This window comes from Ornithodoros turicata, unplaced genomic scaffold (assembly GCF_037126465.1).
Source record: "Ornithodoros turicata isolate Travis unplaced genomic scaffold, ASM3712646v1 Chromosome39, whole genome shotgun sequence".
In the NCBI taxonomy this organism is placed as follows: Eukaryota; Metazoa; Arthropoda; class Arachnida; order Ixodida; family Argasidae; genus Ornithodoros; species Ornithodoros turicata.
This window is the reverse complement of record NW_026999369.1, coordinates 516,357-537,177: the sequence shown is the minus strand read 5'-3', so window position 1 is coordinate 537,177 and position 20,821 is coordinate 516,357. Positions and strand designations below refer to the sequence as shown.

The following is a 20,821-nucleotide window of genomic DNA, read 5'->3' as shown; positions in this document are numbered from 1 at the left end:
TCAGGTGACCGAAAGCAACAGATGTTCTCATTGGGACAACTTTGTAGCTTTTATAATGAAAAAGTTAATTAATGAAAGTTAATTAAGACATTGCCTTTGGACTTTGCTAATGCCCTGCTAGGGAGTGCCCTTCAGCATATGCTATATTGAAATTGATTTCATCTTGGAAAAGGTGTTATATTTTTTTTTTAAATATGTTCACAGTTAGCGTGGACACCCTGTACATGTACGTTGTCGTTCCTCAATCACAATGTGTCATCTGCAAGAAATTCTTTTGTATATTAAATAGGTGCTCTTAAAAGTCTTATTTCTATTTTTATGTCCAATCTTTCAGTAGAACTGTCAACGTAAGCCACAGTGCTGCCAAAACTCCCTCGGTTGATGCAGTCTAACCAAAATGGTAATTTTAAAGCCTTATGTGTTACTTCGAGTTGGTGAATTTTGAGCTTGAAATAAGTATTTAAAGATATTGAAACATTTATTTTACTGAAAAACAAGCTTTCGGACGGAGTCTGTCCTTCATCAGGTGCGAGGCGAGCTTGAAGAAATTATCACAATGATGTAACCGCAGGTGGTATGGACCCCAATAGTCCAAGTCAGTACTATCCCAATGAACATACAACATCATACGGACAGCCTCCTCTGGCTTCGCTTGGCTATGGTCTAAATAAGTGTAAACTTAATCTGGACAGCATCTTATCACAATGAAATAACGGCTAGGAACCAAGCGACCTGGTGAAGATTGAACTAAGAGATTGTATTCATAGAGGAAAACAATCTGAAGATTCCTCCAAATGCTTGGCAATTTCGGAGTTTGTTTATCAGATCTCCCTAGCTTGTGGTTTCTGTTATATTGGCCGCACAAAACGTTGCTTAAATTATCGATTGAGAGAGCATTCATTAAGCGTAAAAAATAAAGCTTCAAACTCCAAAATTGCCAAGCATTTGGAGGAATGCTCAGATTGTTTCCCTCTATGGAATTTTTTATTTATTTATTTATTTGAAATACTACTGGCTTCCTCCTGGAAGCCTAAGTAGGAATGGGAAAAGACAACAAAACCGAACAATGACAGAATTGTACATCTATGCAAACTGCCCTGACAGCAACGACAGAAACTCAACTACAGTCTTCGCCGTGACAACCTCCTCCGGTAGGCTATTCCATTCCTCTACCGTCCTGGGGAAAAAAGATAATTTAAACGCGTCTATTCTACATTGGTATGGTTTTAACTGCAGAGCGTGTACACTACGAATAGATCTCTTTTCCTGGAACATAATGTACTGATCCCTATTAATATTAAGCTTATTTTTGAGGATAAGAAATAAAGTCTTGAGTCTTGCAATTTTACGTCTATTAACCAAATTCTCCAAATCCGCTTTGTAGTAAAGATCTGACACCGAACTCAGTCTCTCGTATCTATTAAAAATAAAGCGAAGTGCTCTCTTTTGGACTGCTTCAATTTTAGAAATATTTTTTACAGTTAACGGATCCCACACAACACTTGCGTATTCTAATACCGGTCTAACATAGGCTTTATATGCCGATAACTTTGTCTGCCACGTGGCATGTTGAAGATTACGCTTTAAATACCAGAGCTTAGCCGAAGCCTTCTGGACGATGCTGTCCACATGCAAATTCCATGTCAAATTATTTGAAATATTTACACCAAGATATTTAAAATTACTAACAGTGGATAACGTACATGAATTAATCTGGTAATCGAAAAGTAGTACTTTTTTTTTCCTAGTCACATTCATGCACACACACTTCTTCGGGTTTAAAACCATCTGCCAAGTGTGACACCAAGTCACAACCTTCTGTAGAGACTCATTTAACAAGACTTGATCTTCAACAGTTTTAACTTGGGAATAAATAACGCAATCATCTGCAAAAAGGCGGCAACGAACGGAAACACCCTTCATAATATCATTGATAAAAATTAAGAATAAAAGCGGCCCAAGAACTGACCCTTGCGGGACACCTGACAAAACGCGGGAGCAAGTCGACCGGGTTTGCTTTACTTCTACATATTGTTGTCTACCAGAAAGATAATCAGTTAGCCAGCTGATAATACATGGGTTAGAAATAATTTTACCAAGCTTCAGAAGCAATTTTTCGTGCGAGACTTTATCAAACGCCCGGGATAAATCTAGGAATATTACATCAACCTGACGACGAGAATTCACAATCTCCGCAAAATCATGTACGATTTCGATTAATTGAGTTACTGTGGAAACCCCCGCCCGAAATCCATGTTGAAATGGGTTAAAAAATTTATTCCCTTCGAGGAAGGATATTATATGTTTACTAATTATGTGCTCTAGAAGCTTAGCGCACGTCGGCAACAAGGAAACCGGTCGGTAATTACAAACATCCTGAACGCTGCCAGCCTTATAAATCGGCACAACTTTAGCAATCTTCCACTGTTGTGGGACTGATCCTGTTGATAGCGATTTCTTAAAAATCAAGAAAAGGAATTCACTACACCACTCCGCGTAACGTGATAAGAACGTATTGGGAATGTCGTCCGAACCTACCGCCTTTTTGTTATCAATGTTAAGTAACAGCTGAAAAATTCCATGTATAGATAACTCAATGTCTGGAAGCGAATATACAATGTTATCGTCAAAGTCAGGTCGAATGCCATCATCAATGGTGAACACAGAACAGAAGTAATCATTAACATATTCACAAATCACATTAGTGTCACTAATCACAGTACCATCCACCTGTAACCTCTCAAGTGATTTTCGTGATGGGGATAAAAAACGCCAAAACCTGGCCGGATCTTCTTTGAGAAATTTGTGCAGTGTCACATTATAAAAATGAAACTTGGCACGTCGCACTTGAGCCTTAAAGCTCTCAACTAATTTCTCAAAAGCATCACTATTCCCCTGACGGTTCCTTTTCCGTTCTCTATTTACCTTTCTTTTCAGATGAATAATGTCACGGGTGATCCACGGGTTATGTGTTTTTACCTTCTTCACTTTACGCGGAACGTACAAAGCCAAACAAGATTTAACAATATTAACAAATTCGTTCCACAGCGAATCCACCGTACAGTTCTGGTCTTCAAAAGTATCCATAAATGACTGAAATTTGAGGTCGAGAAAATCAAGTACACCTTCGTCTTGTGCATGACTGAAATCATAAAAAATATTGCGTTTACATTCAAAAGAGTCCCGATTACATTCAGCATTGAATACAACCAGTTTATGATCAGAAATACCGTCATAAACTTCACAATTATACGGCTTATTCGTCATATTATTGGACACAAACACAAGATCAAGTAATGACCCCGACGATCCATGTAACCTGGTAAAATCTTTGACAACCTGACACAGGTTTAACTGAAAAATGTAATCAGAAAACAAATCTGTACTCTGACAGCCCCGCCTACCTATAGATAAAGCAGACCAATCGATGTTGGGCAAATTAAAATCACCTACCAATATAATCTGGTATTTTTTAGATAACGGAGAAAGGTAGCAAAACAACTTGTCGAGGACTCCTATCCCACTTTGAGGTGGTCGATAAACAACACCAACAATTGTTATCGGGCGGAAAGACAACAATTTGACCCAGACCGATTCCACTCCGCTGATATCAGGCAACCTGATATACGATATCTCTTTCTTCATGATAATTGCGGTACCCCCTCCTCTAGAATCTCTATCACAACGTTCGATATTAAATCCTTCGGGTATCACTTCCGAGTCATGCACACGATTATGTAACCACGTTTCCGTTATCGCGGTAATGTCTGGGTCATGGATAAGTAAAGTATTCTCAAGATCCGCAACCTTATTTAGTATGCTTCTTGCATTTAGGTTTATTAGCCTCGAATTACTGGATGTGGAGGACATTTGTCAGTTGTCACTTCGGGTAGGACTAACAGGTACTCTCTTATTCTGTTCAGAATCCCAGGTGAAAAATTCATTATTGATCCTTAGTTTCATGAAATGGAGTGACACTTTGTCCCCTTTCCGTCTATTTTCAATTGCACTGTCCCACAACTTCTTCCGAACAATTCTGACTGATTTAGAAAAGTCCTCTGTGATAGAGATACTAGATCCCTTTAGCTTGAAACAGTTCTTAAAAACAGTAGTCTTCTCAGAGTAGTTAAACAGACGTAGAATGACGGGCCGATGTTTAGACTGAATCCGTCGGCCAAGACGATGGACACGTTCAATTGATGTCAAACTCACTCCCAAACGACCAAAAATTTCTTCCACAACCTTACTCAATAGGGTAGCCGGAGTTTCGTCAACGTCCTCTGACAATCCGTAAATAACAATGTTGTTCCTCCGGGAACGGTTTGCCAAGTCATCGACTTTCATTTCTAAAGACTGAACTTTCGCTTTCAAACCGGATATTTCTTTGTTACATTCCTCAACCAGCACTGATACCTTTCCAATTTCATCTAGCTTCAGTTCAATAGTAGACAGCCTTTCTTGGATATTCACTAGGATGTTATCGACAGTCCCTTTATCAGATTTAATGCACTGAATATCCGCAGCGATTTGTTTAAGAAGGTCATCAGGGCCAGGATTAGATTCGACATCGCCAGACAATGCAAGTAACGCTCGTACTAAATCAAGAAGTTCTAATGAGCAAGTAAAAAGAGCTTGTGGGCTTGGCACAACTATTAATGTAACATTGTTGGATTTTATACAATGAGAATTCTTCTGACCAACCTGAAGGGCAAACAACATCACGTTAGGCGACATCGTGCTAGGAAGACTTTCGCCAAGCCCACTGAAGAACTGTAGGGGAGCAGTCGTTGATATAGAAAATCCCGGTGACGTAGACCATGGTGGCAGTAAATCCGGTTCCGGCGCTAGAGTCGTGAACATTCCGAAGCACGGCGACGACGATGATTCGATGCAGGGCACCGCACGTGCGGGATGAACTGGTACTGATAAGGATAATACCTGAAGGGCAAACAACATCACGTTAGGCGACATCGTGCTAGGAAGACTTTCGCCAAGCCCACTGAAGAACTGTAGGGGAGCAGTCGTTGATATAGAAAATCCCGGTGACGTAGACCATGGTGGCAGTAAATCCGGTTCCGGCGCTAGAGTCGTGAACATTCCGAAGCACGGCGACGACGATGATTCGATGCAGGGCACCGCACGTGCGGGATGAACTGGTACTGATAAGGATAATACCTGAAGGGCAAACAACATCACGTTAGGCGACATCGTGCTAGGAAGACTTTCGCCAAGCCCACTGAAGAACTGTAGGGGAGCAGTCGTTGATATAGAAAATCCCGGTGACGTAGACCATGGTGGCAGTAAATCCGGTTCCGGCGCTAGAGTCGTGAACATTCCGAAGCACGACGACGACGATGATTCGATGCAGGGCACCGCACGTGCGGGATGAACTGGTACTGATAAGGATAATACCTGAAGGGCAAACAACATCACGTTAGGCGACATCGTGCTAGGAAGACTTTCGCCAAGCCCACTGAAGAACTGTAGGGGAGCAGTCGTTGATATAGAAAATCCCGGTGACGTAGACCATGGTGGCAGTAAATCCGGTTCCGGCGCTAGAGTCGTGAACATTCCGAAGCACGGCGACGACGATGATTCGATGCAGGGCACCGCACGTGCGGGATGAACTGGTACTGATAAGGATAATACCTGAAGGGCAAACAACATCACGTTAGGCGACATCGTGCTAGGAAGACTTTCGCCAAGCCCACTGAAGAACTGTAGGGGAGCAGTCGTTGATATAGAAAATCCCGGTGACGTAGACCATGGTGGCAGTAAATCCGGTTCCGGCGCTAGAGTCGTGAACATTCCGAAGCACGACGACGACGATGATTCGATGCAGGGCACCGCACGTGCGGGATGAACTGGTACTGATAAGGATAATACCTGAAGGGCAAACAACATCACGTTAGGCGACATCGTGCTAGGAAGACTTTCGCCAAGCCCACTGAAGAACTGTAGGGGAGCAGTCGTTGATATAGAAAATCCCGGTGACGTAGACCATGGTGGCAGTAAATCCGGTTCCGGCGCTAGAGTCGTGAACATTCCGAAGCACGGCGACGACGATGATTCGATGCAGGGCACCGCACGTGCGGGATGAACTGGTACTGATAAGGATAATACCTGAAGGGCAAACAACATCACGTTAGGCGACATCGTGCTAGGAAGACTTTCGCCAAGCCCACTGAAGAACTGTAGGGGAGCAGTCGTTGATATAGAAAATCCCGGTGACGTAGACCATGGTGGCAGTAAATCCGGTTCCGGCGCTAGAGTCGTGAACATTCCGAAGCACGGCGACGACGATGATTCGATGCAGGGCACCGCACGTGCGGGATGAACTGGTACTGATAAGGATAATACCTGAAGGGCAAACAACATCACGTTAGGCGACATCGTGCTAGGAAGACTTTCGCCAAGCCCACTGAAGAACTGTAGGGGAGCAGTCGTTGATATAGAAAATCCCGGTGACGTAGACCATGGTGGCAGTAAATCCGGTTCCGGCGCTAGAGTCGTGAACATTCCGAAGCACGGCGACGACGATGATTCGATGCAGGGCACCGCACGTGCGGGATGAACTGGTACTGATAAGGATAATACCTGAAGGGCAAACAACATCACGTTAGGCGACATCGTGCTAGGAAGACTTTCGCCAAGCCCACTGAAGAACTGTAGGGGAGCAGTCGTTGATATAGAAAATCCCGGTGACGTAGACCATGGTGGCAGTAAATCCGGTTCCGGCGCTAGAGTCGTGAACATTCCGAAGCACGGCGACGACGATGATTCGATGCAGGGCACCGCACGTGCGGGATGAACTGGTACTGATAAGGATAATACCTGAAGGGCAAACAACATCACGTTAGGCGACATCGTGCTAGGAAGACTTTCGCCAAGCCCACTGAAGAACTGTAGGGGAGCAGTCGTTGATATAGAAAATCCCGGTGACGTAGACCATGGTGGCAGTAAATCCGGTTCCGGCGCTAGAGTCGTGAACATTCCGAAGCACGACGACGACGATGATTCGATGCAGGGCACCGCACGTGCGGGATGAACTGGTACTGATAAGGATAATACCTGAAGGGCAAACAACATCACGTTAGGCGACATCGTGCTAGGAAGACTTTCGCCAAGCCCACTGAAGAACTGTAGGGGAGCAGTCGTTGATATAGAAAATCCCGGTGACGTAGACCATGGTGGCAGTAAATCCGGTTCCGGCGCTAGAGTCGTGAACATTCCGAAGCACGACGACGACGATGATTCGATGCAGGGCACCGCACGTGCGGGATGAACTGGTACTGATAAGGATAATACCTGAAGGGCAAACAACATCACGTTAGGCGACATCGTGCTAGGAAGACTTTCGCCAAGCCCACTGAAGAACTGTAGGGGAGCAGTCGTTGATATAGAAAATCCCGGTGACGTAGACCATGGTGGCAGTAAATCCGATTCCGGCGCTAGAGTCGTGAACATTCCGAAGCACGACGACGACGATGATTCGATGCAGGGCACCGCACGTGCGGGATGAACTGGTACTGATAAGGATAATACCTGAAGGGCAAACAACATCACGTTAGGCGACATCGTGCTAGGAAGACTTTCGCCAGCCCACTGAAATGTGAATGAAGGAATGAAACAATTGTAAAGGATTCCGAAGTGGACCCTCACAGAAGGTTTTTGGGAGAGACCCTTTGCATAACCTCTTGTGGGACCTGTGTCAGCAACCCATCCGTAAGCCTCGGTCCGGCCTTGAACAGACTGCTCGTTCTCCCGAACTGTCCTCCTATTTTGTCCTCAACTCGTTGTTCCTCTTCCCTCTGTTTGTGTATATATTTCTTGTATGTGAAGTAAAATTTTCAGCTGTGAACGATGAAATATGAAAGTCACTGAAAAGGTTAGCCAGCTGTACCGGTAATTAGCCAGCGGTTAGCCAGCTGTACCGGTACCTGTAGCTGTACTGGATTACCGGTAATCCAGAAGATGTGGGTTCGAATCCTACAGTTCCTAGTCCTCGGGTCCTCATCTTTCATCGTTAATTTCTTAGACAATTTGAGGCTTTGTATGTATTTGTCCCTTCTATGTTATTCCAGCCTCAGAACATCACTTCTCTCTTCTTTTCAGCTGTGTTTGAGACTTCGTGTTGTGTGTGTCCTTTCGTGTTCCCTAGCCTCGGGGTTCTACATTATGCATCAGCATCTTATGCTCTTAGTCACAGGTTTGTTAAAGTTTCAAAATGCTTTCCCTGGCATATTAGATGACAACATAGTGGGATTTACTAATCGGAAGCAGTCATCGCGAATGCAGAAGGCTTGGGGACTTATTCGCTTCCACGTCTTCCGCTTCCACAGTGACGGCCACGTGACACGTTTCACGCGATATATGAGATGCTCTTTTCGTTAGCCCGACAAGGGTGTAATCTCTGACCCAAGTAGTGACCTAACAGGCTCGTCTGCCTAACGACAGCTGCAACGCACTCGTGAAGACGTATGGTAAGCTCGCTGGCTGTTTTAAACATCAAAGAAAGATGGCAGAAGCCCCCCCCCCCCCCTGCCTGCGCGGAAAAATTACAGAAGCGGCTAATCGCGCACCGCACTCTCGAAGGTGGCAGGATACGTTTCAGTTGGATGAGGCTGATTTCGTTAAACTATTCGGTATTTCTAAGAAACGCAGCCCACACCCTTTATGAGGACCTCACACCTTCGTCGAAGCGGACAGATGTCTTTCGAAACAAAGATATGTCATCCGGTTATTTTGGCAGTTTTAGCCGAACGGTTGTCGCGCAACGTGAATTTTAAAGAACCTTTGAAACAACCTGTCCGCTGTGTATACAGTGTGGACCACAGCATGTATACAGTAGTGCCTAAGACATGCCCTCATTTAGGAACACTACCTACCTACCCAAATTATACAAGCCTATTTAGCCTAATGATAGGTGTCCTGGATGTTATTAACACGCGAATGACTATATAACATCGCCTACGTTTCTGCCAGCGAGTTTTTATTTATGGATGTACCAGTGCAACAGCCATTGCAGTAATATCTCAGACACTTGATAATCTTGTTCAGTATTGTGTACACATATAACATTTTTATTTCATCAGGCAATCCTTGAAACACACAAGTTACCAACTTCTGCTATTCCAAGCTTCTATGGCTGAGGAAGTTACCAAATACCGGTTGGAAACCAAATGGAAATTGAGCTCCCACAGTGAAGCACTTGTCATTGAATCAAACAAGTTACCAGCGGAATGCAGCAGCCAGAGGTCATTGAACAGTGGAAGAAATCACCCAAGGATTTACAAACCCTACACGATTTTAAAGATGAATTCTACGAAACGTACAGACTCCCCGGCATGATTGATACGATTGATTGTACCCATGTGCCCAGCATTGCACCACGAAGAAATGCACTTATTTGCATACACAGAAACTGCTATTACTCAATCAACGTCCCACTCGTAGGTATAGTTATACTTGAAGCCTATTATGCTAATTTTTGTTGTTATCAGACAAGACTCGTTGGTGCATTTTCAATGTTCAAGACAGTTATAGACACGGTTACGAACGTGTAGTTTGCTGTAACAACCACGAAGAGTGAAATGTGCCTAATTCAATGGTTACGATGTTCCTATAATCAGCTAGATTCGCTGGCATTCTGGTGTACTGTAACCAAGAATAGTTGCCAACATAGTAACCAACATAAGGTTAGTTGCAATGCATTCTTTATTGGTCTTTTTTTATAATGCATATTGTGCAACAGACTGTTACCTCTGTGTGAACACCTGAAACATCGAGCAAAACAGTATTACTGCAAGCTATGTACAAATGCATGTTCAATGTTATACTTGCCTGACTTTCCTTCCACAGCTTTGTACATCGACTTGACTCCGAAATGGATAACGGTAATGTCCAATATCCTGGAAGCACTCACGACACCTTCACATGGAGAAACTCAGCATTGCGAGAATCCCTTGCCAGGAACCAAATCCCAAGACAAATTCATTGCTGATTGGTAAGATTGATAACGAAGATTAATTGATGAACAGGCTGAGACACATAACACGCACCACTTTTTTCCTTGCAGGAGACACTGGGTATCACTTCGTGCCATGGCTGCTGATGCCTTATGGTGAAACTGACATGTTAAAACTGACATTCCGTGTACGACACAAGACAGCACGAGCAGTGATAGAGCAATGTAATGGACTAATAAGGAGTCGCTCCGGGTGCCTTCATAGGCGCAGAGTTCTGCATTATGCACCTACTGTAGCAGGTGAAATTATTAATACATGTGTCATGCTGCACAACGTCTGCCTCAGAGAACGAATATGGTTAGAGGAAGGAATAGTGGTGCACAATGACATGTTTAACACTACAAATGCTCAAAAAGAGAGAGAAAATCCACCGTAATAGGGCACAAGCACTGGCGACCGTGTTTGCAGACAGCTCACTGAATAATAAAGAGCATGTGTACGAGCAAGTGCGATCTCTGTTGCACATTTATCAGAACAGTTAAGGTGGAATCACTTCTTCAGAAATCTATGGGCGATTTTCGTTCGAACAAGACACGTGAACGCTCTAAGCTATCATCTTAAGATTGGTACTGGCGTATTCTCTTAGCTTTTTAAAGGACAAGGTTGAGCCGTTGATTTTTCATAAATTAAAGTTTGCTGCGTCTCGAACATTTGCTGCCATCTCGATAGAGTGTCGCACACTCACATATTTGTGAATTCGCGCTCAATACGAATCAACGGATAGTCCTAGATTTCTACAAAATGTGTCATTGACAAGGGTAAAGCAAGGGTAACACGCCAGTACTTCTGTTTTGACAATATTTTACGCCGTTTCTGAGCGGTGTGCGAACAAACATTATCTATTGTCTTGCGCAGAAGTGATTCCCCCTTCAGCTTGGTGCTTTCAGTTTTGTTAATCACAGACATGTTATGTATGTCACCGATAGGTTGAACAATTACGTGGGTGGTGCCAGCAGTGAGATAAATAGTAATAGCGACACCTTATGCCGACACAATGCTGACACAATCTGGTCTACTATTGAGCATGAAGCGCTTGCCTCTCGTATTTTCTTGTTGCAGAGGAAAATTGCTATTTACATAACACGTGTACGCATTTATACCTCTGTGTTTGCAATGTATTCCTGCAGTATTAACAGTGCTATAAGATATCACTCCCCACGTGTTATCTGATCCGCAATACATGCTACAAACATTAAAAGACTGTGCATCCTTAAATGGGTAAGGTATAGACACATCACTAAAGTTCTTTCGCACAGGAGCTCTTTAATATTCTGAATAGCAGTTTCTTGCTGCTTCGCCGCTGCAGTCATCCTATTAACAGCAACCACAAATGCAGTTAAGGAACCATATATTTCCTCCCTACTATTTGCTGCTGTGTCTGCAGTGCGAGAAAACCCTGCACTACTTCATTTTGATACTGCTGACGAAGGGCCCCTGCATGTGTCAATCAGTGGATCAAAGAAATGCAAATACTGTAAACCATACTTATTTGGCTTGTTCTATGTCTGGGGACATCTTACTTTTGATATCCTTCCTGGCGCGACAGAGGTCTGCTTGTTTCAGAATTGTCTGCCAACGACACAGTCTCTGTGGCATGCACTTCAGGTGAAGGATCTTGTGGAGACTGCAGGGGTTCATAGTGTGTTGCTATACCCAAATAGCAAATAAGCACATCGAGAAAGCAACAGCATCACTAGGGAAACTGAGTAAAAACCCTGAACTGTTGTAGAACTAACAGATACTTGAGTCTCAACAGAAGGCGTACCAGCATCAGAGTCAGCATAACGCACAATTGTGTGTAGCACGTCAGGTGCAGAGGGCTCTTCTCATGGACCATCTTCCGATTGACCCACCAGAAGGCTGACACTGACCTCCTCTGTGGTGGCGACGCCTAAAATGCTGACTTCTCCCCAGGGGCGGATTTAGGGGGGTTCGGATGTCCTGACCCCCCCTCAATTCCAGACTTGAACATAGGGTTCAATTGGCCAATCCCAGCATGCATCTGGCAATTGTCCATAGCGGACCCCCCTCGGAAAAATCCTAGATCCGCCCCTGCCTGTCCCAAGAGCGCCACCAGAATCTCTTCTGCAGCGGTGGGTTGCTCCTTGCACGGCGACCCACCTCTTGTCCGGTTCCTGCATGCGCGTATTCGAGAAGTTTTCGCCTTAACGTTGGACTTCCAGTCCTGTGATGCGCAGGCGCAAAATAAAGAAGTGCTACCTGAGTTTCTTGTGAACATTCCCCGAAATGCAGTCACACTACTACACTCCTGTGCTGCACTTTCAAGATTGCTTACTGCCTCTCTGACGAGCACTTATTTGTGTGTTCACACTTCTCACACATAACAACGCGAGATAAGCACGCATCATTGCTAATTCGGCAGGTAGGAATCTCAGCACTCAGCTTTCGCCACTTCTTTGCTGTCTTAACAGCACCGCCTGCAGCGTCCCACTGGACGGCTGCTCCCGCCCTGTCCCTGTCCCGCTGCTATGTAAGCGGGCTAGAACCCACCTCGAAAGAAGTTTTCGTTTCGCTGCATGTAGCGTGCCATCATTTCGTAGTGCCCTGGGGTCGCGCGACTTCCGCGAGTACCATAACGAGAGGACGCCATGCTTTAATGAAATGAACTAAACATAGAGAGCCGAGGTACAACAAAATTGAGCCCTAATGGCTGGATAAATTGAAACCTCGCTCGCAGGCTGCGGCTGTCTCCGTGGTGTGACGTCATGACGCGAAGAGCTCGTAACGAGCACGACAGTCTAACAAGCACGCTTCAAGTGAAGGAGTGATTGTGAGCACAGCCGATTATCGATAATATATCTCGTTTCGCTAGCGCCAACGACTCGTTAGGTCGATAACGTTTATGTACAAGCGATTAAGCCCTCTGATCAGACAACCTTGCTACGGAGTCCTACGTCGAGGCGATCAAAACGCTATGCGGAACGAACGGTAGGCAGCGCTTTCACGTTGAAGAGTGTCTGCATAATAGCGGATAAAGAAGATTCCCAAAATTACCGTAGTTCGCCGTCAAAATCTACGTAGCACAGATCAACCTATAGAGAGAACGTGGTCATTATTTGGTCATTTGCCACCCCGCAGATTGGTTTTGACGTCCAACTCATCGTTGCGGAACCCAGAACGTCTGAATTGAAGCGGAAGAAATCGCGTTTATCGGACCAGTAAGCACCATGTAGATGCAGTCTGGTGGTTGATTAAAACCTTCGTCCTGTTGACAGAACTAACTGCAACATGAGGAAGTGTCGAAATCGCATAAGCTTCATCGACAATCACGCAGGTCCCCTCCCATCTTGCACTGTGAACAGCGTTTTCGGTCAATATCTTGTTGGAAATCCCTTGGGGGCCAGACAAAAATGGAGTACGTAGCTAGGAAAGTTGTTCAGCAGTGACAACATAAGATGTATTCAAGTTACGCTCTTTTAATGACCAAATTCTCTCTATAAATGGTTCTGGTAGGGACCTGCCCAGAAGCATTTGCGAGCACCGGAAAACGGTATACTCAATGTCTTACGGGGAGAAGCTGTATGGCTTTATTCCTTGTTGGGTAAGGCACGTTGAGGACACCGTGATGACGAATCTTCTTCGGGCAGAGCTGATTGAAGGCCTCCGTCTTGCTCCTTTGGATTATTTGTTTGACGTTATCCAAGGACCTGGAAAGGTGCTATTTTATTTTTTGTCTAATATTCGTCAGCAGTAAACGATCATGCACCAGTTTGATGCCGTTGATAATCTGCAGACGATAACCAAAAGTAAGCAAACCAACTTCGCATCAGGCACGTGATTTTGGTAATAAAAATGGCGGGTGGATGTAGTTCTGGAGGAACTGCTAACTGCAACTGAGTTTCGTTTGGGTACTTTTGAGTTCGAGAAAGTTATCGAGGAACTCCGTTCCGTTTTAGGTAATGTCGTAGTAATGTCGTAGCTTGAGCTAAATTCCAAGTTCCTTTTGTTTAATATTGATGCACGACTAACACGAACCGTGTCTCTGTAAAATGAAAAGTCAGTCATGTGAGCCCTGGCTGCGCGTGCACAGCGACTGTTCGTGCATGTTGTAGCGTAGTAAGGTCTACGAATTCACTTTCCCCTGTCTATTGAGAGACGTACGTGGTTAGTCATTGCGACGATTAGCGTACGTCTAATTGCGGAGGGTACAGTGTTGCTAAAATGTCACGTTTGGTGCTGTTTTACGGAATACGCGGAGAGGATGACGACTCATCGAACATAAAATTCAGATGTCTGCTTTGTTGCCGCTTTTGTTGAGAAGGTTTAGTAGGACACGAAAATCAACATTCTAAGAAATTACATGAAGTTACGGATAATTTGGGTGTATCCCCTTTTAAACTATTAAGGATAAACATTCAAAAATAAGCGCGTAAGCAGCCACTGCTAAAAATAAATCTCCCGGAATATACGCTTAAAAATTAACGCACAAAATAATCGCTGAAATATCCTCGTGTAAAAAAGCGGTTAAGCATATATCTTTAAAACTAAAATCGTTTCAGAATCCCCCCCAGGCTGCCCTACGGCTGCTACAGTGACGTGGTATGGCAACTATTGAAATGGACAATCCGCTTTGAGAAATAGTCCCGAAGTCGGCCAATTTCATTAGGGTTCTATGGGCATGAGTGTACTTATCCACTTCGAGAAATAGTCCGAAATTCGGCGAATTTAATTGTACTCCTACCATGGATATAGTCCGTACATCGCACTTCTATACTTAGTACACGAAACAACGGTGTTCCACTTCAACGTCCGACTAAAGCGAACTCAGGACACATCCACGAACGAGCGCGTACTCAACACTGTCACACTTCCTATCAGCGCTGTCTCAAGCGAAATAACGCGATACGGGTGAATCATGTCTGAAACCCATAAAAATAACCTTTCAGAAATGAACGTGTAAGTAGCCACTGTTAAGGATAAATCTCCCCGAATATACGCTTAAAACCAACAAACAAAAATAATCGCTGAAATATCCTCGAGTAAAAAGTAAAAACGCTAAAGACATGTTAAGAACATGTCGTTAAAAATAAATCGTTTCAGAAAATCCACCCTATGGTTCCCACAGTCACGTGGTATGGCCCGTGTGATATAGATAATCCACTTCGACAAATAGTCCGAAATTCGGCGAATTTAATTGTATTCCTACCATGAGTAGTCCGTACATCGCACTTCTATATTTCGTACACAAAACAAGCGTGCTGCACTTGAACGTCAGTGTAAAGGGAACTCAGGACACACGCATGAACGAACGAGCGATCAACACTGCAACACTTCCCGTCGATGCTTTGTCAAGCGAAATAACGCGAAACATGCATATAACGCGTAGCCTTTCTGCACTAGAAAGGAAAACATAGCACCAACAGACACACAGAAAAAAATATGGCAGCCATGACAGATCACAAGGTAGAAGGTGAGTGCTACGTAACAAGGGCAAAAACCACCAATGTAAGCTACGTCTTACTCCTATCCTCTGCGTAGAGAACGCGTAGTAACGCGTAGCCTTTCTACACTAGAAAGGAAAACGTAGCACCAACAGACACACAGAAAAAAATATGGCAGCCATGACAGATCACAAGGTAGAAGGAGTGCTACGTAACAAGGGCAAAAACCACCAATGTAAGCTACGTCTTACTCCTATCCTCTGCGTAGAGAACGCGTAGTAACGCGTAGCCTTTCTACACTAGAAAGGAAAACGTAGCACCAACAGACACACAGAAAAAAATATGGCAGCCATGACAGATCACAAGGTAGAAGGTGAGTGCTACGTAACAAGGGCAAAAACCACCAATGTAAGCTACGTCTTACTCCTATCCTCTGCGTAGAGAACGCGTAGTAACGCGTAGCCTTTCTACACTAGAAAGGAAAACGTAGCACCAACAGACACACAGAAAAAAATATGGCAGCCATGACAGATCACAAGGTAGAAGGTGAGTGCTACGTAACAAGGGCAAAAACCACCAATGTAAGCTACGTCTTACTCCTATCCTCTGCGTAGAGAACGCGTAGTAACGCGTAGCCTTTCTACACTAGAAAGGAAAACGTAGCACCAACAGACACACAGAAAAAATATGGCAGCCACGACAGATCACAAGGTAGAAGGTGAGTGCTACGTAACAAGGGGAAAAACCACCAATGTAAGCTACGTCTTACTCCTGTCCTCTGCGTAGAGAACGCGTAGCAACGCGTAGCCTTTCTACACTAGAAAGGAAAACGTAGCACCAACAGACACACAGAAAAAATATGGCAGCCATGACAGATCACAAGGTAGAAGGTGAGTGCTACGTAACAAGGGCAAAAACCACCAATGTAAGCTACGTCTTACTCCTATCCTCTGCGTAGAGAACGCGTAGTAACGCGTAGCCTTTCTACACTAGAAAGGAAAACGTAGCACCAACAGACACACAGAAAAAATATGGCAGCCATGACAGATCACAAGGTCGAAGGTGAGTGCTACGTAACAAGGGCAAAAACCACCAATGTAAGCTACGTCTTACTCCTATCCTCTGCGTAGAGGACGCGTAGTAACGCGTAGCCTTTCTACACTAGAAAGGAAAACGTAGCACCAACAGACACACAGAAAAAAAATATGACAGCCATGACAGATCACAAGGTAGAAGGTGAGTGCTACGTAACAAGGGCAAAGACCACCAATGTAAGCTACGTCTTACTCCTATCCTCTGCGTAGCGAACGCGTAGTAACGCGTAGCCTTTCTACACTAGAAAGGAAAACGTAGCACCAACAGACACACAGAAAAAATATGGCAGCCATGACAGATCACAAGGTAGAAGGTGAGTGCTACGTAACAAGGGCAAAAACCACCAATGTAAGCTACGTCTTACTCCTATCCTCTGCGTAGAGATACATATCTATCACGTTGTGTTGTGTCACGTTGTTGTGGACTACGGGATATAGATTGAAACAGTTTATTCTTAAAGCTATATTTGGCAACGATATATTTTTCATGGTGGATTCATGAGCGAGTGTTTTTTGGGCGGGAATTTTTGCGCCGTTGATTCCTTATCGGGGAATTTTACTCAGTTTATTGTAAAGCAATGTATATTGAAAGAGTTTTTCTTAAATGATTTATTCTTAAAATTTTATTAGTGTAATCCCCCTGCGAGACATGCATATAATGCATAGCCTTTCTGCACTAAAAAGAAAACGTAGCAACAAAACAGAAAAAAAAAAAAAAACATGCCAGCCATGACAGTCCACTAGGTGAGGGTGAGGGCTAACAACAGCAAAACCATTAATGTAAGCTACATCGAGCTGCTATCCTCTGTGTTGAGATACATAAGTATCACTCAGCTGTCGCATTGGACGACAGCATGCCCAAGATTCTCAGACAAATACTTAAAGCGTGCTTAACCTGCATTACACCCATACACGCAATGCATAAGAAACGTGTATTTTCGTTTTGGCGGAAAACGTCGGCTCTTTTCACTGGTTCCACACTTGACCCTGTGAGACCTATAAGCAAGAAATTATGCAAAAAAAAGAATTACCCGTATATCTATAAAGGTTTTTGTTTCCACGGCGTTTAAAATCTTACACATTGTACTGAATCGAACAGAAGTAGAATTCGCGCTCTATCGTGATTTCACAGTCTTATACATCAAAAGCTATATGCTTTAGATAATTTTCTACTGCAGTTTCATAATTAGGGGGGCCATGTTTGGAGCCTAAAGTGAATATCTTGGTTATGTAGCCAGCCAATTTTGTTCCCGATGGCATGAAAGTGCGACTAAAATGTGAGACATCCCACTTAAAGAGGGCTTAGCCTAACGACACTTCCGCATATAGGAAAGCCGACTGTTCGTTAGAGCACGTGTAAATGGGAGGATGAATAACACTTGAAAGGGAGGAGAAGAGTTCAGCACGCATTCTCCTCTGATAACCAGCACCGCAAGATAAAACGTCTACTAAATAAAGGTGTGCTTTCACGGCTAAGAAGACTGAAGAACATTTCTGGTGACTTCTGCTTTAAAACAGAAAAGACAACGCTGCAGATATTGCGTTCACCTGAGGTTCACGTTTTGGGAAATGGAACGCTCTCTTCTCCTTGGTAAAAATTTTTTAATCTGTTTCTGACATTGTACTTAGAGCGGTAAGAAGATGTACAAAAATTCTGATGACTGTAGTGTACCGTTATTGCCGTATGATCTGTCCGCTGATGATTCCCTATTAATCTTTACCTAATCTGATTGATTAATGATTGGGCTGGGTGGCACTAGAGCCATGAACTTGACTCATGTGTTGTTCGTCTCTCTTCAGGTAAGAAGAGACTCTTCCTTGTACGCAAAAAAAAAAAAAAAGATGTAATAATCTATTTCTGCTAGTGCTACCAATTCCACATATGTATGTTATCATGTATGAGTGTTGAACTTGTTGCACTTACTGAGACATGGTTATCGCCAGATATAAGCGATAACGAGCTGTTACCCGAGTGTCCTGGCTTCACCTTCTATCGCTGTGATCGCGTAATTAGACGAGGAGGTGATGTTTTACTCGCCGTTCAAAGCTGTTTTAAATATTATGCTGTTCATTGTGCACTTCCTATTGGAGTAACGTGTGCATGTATTGACTGCGTTACGTGTAGATTAATAGTTGGTGCATCCTATCGACCTCCTTCAACCAATGCATTCATCCCAGAATTGCACAAATCACTACACCATATGTTTCATAAATTCCCAAACTCAAAGGTTATTCTCGTTGGTGATTCCAACTATCGCTAAATTGATTGGAGCTCCAGCTCAGCTACTGGCAGTGAAGAACGTTATTTCATTGATTTGTGTCATGTGTTTGACCTCCACAAGGTGGTTCACGAACCCACCCGTGTAACTCCCACCTCAACAAATATCCTAGATCTAATCCAACAATCTCTTAGTAATTCAGTCCTGCCAGAAGATTGGTGTCGGGGAATGATAATTCCAGTGCATAAAAGTGGTGACACTCATTCACCGTTGAACTATAGATCAATCTCGATTACCAGCGTTACCAGTAAAAACATTGAGCACATCATATATTCGCAGGTAATCAGTTTCCTAGAATCAAATGCTTACGTTTCCCTCTGCGAACATGGCTTCTGTAAATCCTCATGTGAAACACAACTAGCTGGCTTTATCCACGACCTCCACTCAAATATGGACAGTTCCACTCAAACCGATGCCGTGTTTCTGAGCTTTGCCAAAGCCTTTGATCCTGTACAGCACGCTAGATTAATGCTAGAACTTTCACAAGTCGGCGTTAACCCACATGTTCTCTCCTGGATACATATGTTCTTAACTGATGGCCTTCAGTCTACTTTCGTGAGCAATCATTCCTCGCCCTTCTGTCATGTACCATCTGGTGTCCCACAGGGTACAGTCTTAGGTCCCCTCCTCTGTCTATATCAACAACCTCCCTGATTGTGTCTCATCGAGTATACGCCTGTTCTCTGACGACTCTGTCATCTACAGATCAATTCGCTCATCACAAGATAAACATCTTCTGCAAAGTGCCCCACAGGCTCTCGAAACTTGGTGTGATAAGTGGCTTCTTTCGTTCAAAATATCCATATGCTGCTACATCCCCTTTTCTCGCACTGCGGCAACCTTCAATTATCCCTACACCCTTTACGGCTCCGCGATTCCTATTAATAATCAGTACAAATATCATTCATTCTATCATTATTTCTTCTGACCTCACATGGAATGCTCACGTTTCTTCTATTATCAGCAATGCTTCTCGTACCATTGGTTTCCTTCGCCGTAACTTGAAGCTTGCTTCACCAGAAGTTCACCGTGTCGCATACACTACTTTTGTTCATCCGAAACAGGAATATGACTCAGCAATATGTGATCCCACGCAACAATACCTGACACACCGTATCGAATCCATCCAGAACTCCGTAGTCCGGTTCATTGCTTCTGACTACTCATATTCATCAAGTGTCACAGGCATGAAGTCATCATTTGGTATTCCAATGTTCCATTGGTATTTGCCATTGATGTTGTATTGGACTTACCAGCCTATATGTGCCACCCCCCATGTAATGCCCGTAAGGACCTTTACGGTATTTAAACAAATAAATAATCTGTGACCGTCGTGTTTATGCATCGACATAATGTATGCTTATTTTTATGTTTCACACATTCTTCCTCGTAGAACCACGGGGAAGGTTGGTTGGCACCAGTATCAAATTTGATGGGTACCTCAATGTGTATGAGCTCGTATATTTTGTCCAACGGCGTTATATACCTTTATTTAGGAGAAACGAACGCAAGGCAATTTTTCTTTTTAATTTCTTCATGCGTACACTTGTCTCGGCGACAGCATGCCCACATTGTGCATGGCCGAGACGTTGCGCCTGCGCTATCCTGCAGCGTCATTCAGAACCAAAATGTAAACGTCACCTAAGTAAGACAGAAGCTTTTATGTTCAGCTCACTTACGTTCATCCAATACAACTGGGACCTGGCGCATATAATCGTGCTGTGTCAATGTTTTGTCGACTTCAACGCGGTCATGGTGACGTACCTGTGCAGAAACTTGACAAGACATCAGCAGAAGCGCGGTTTTTTATCCTTCCTTTAAGCAAATGGTTACAGATATGCATCTTTCTGTGCAACTGCCTGCTTACTTTAGCGACATGTTTTCCGCGTAAAATAGTGCACCCGATTTTTCCAAACAGTCGAGGTGACGTTGTACTTCGCAAAGTACTGTCAATAGCCTAGGACGACGTTACTCCATTATTCTCATCACCATGGCGATATCCGAGCATCGTTTTTTTC

General features: G+C 43.9%; 1 protein-coding gene across 1 annotated transcript in view; it reads right to left on the bottom strand.

Moving 5' to 3' along the window:
* Positions 1-20,821, bottom strand: part of LOC135374020 (uncharacterized) — a 131,170-nt gene that overhangs the window by 91,959 nt on the left and 18,390 nt on the right. The window contains exon 4 of the mRNA XM_064607040.1: positions 13,558-13,696. Coding sequence (XP_064463110.1) covers positions 13,558-13,696 — 139 coding nt within the window. The remainder of the gene's footprint in view (positions 1-13,557; positions 13,697-20,821) is intronic.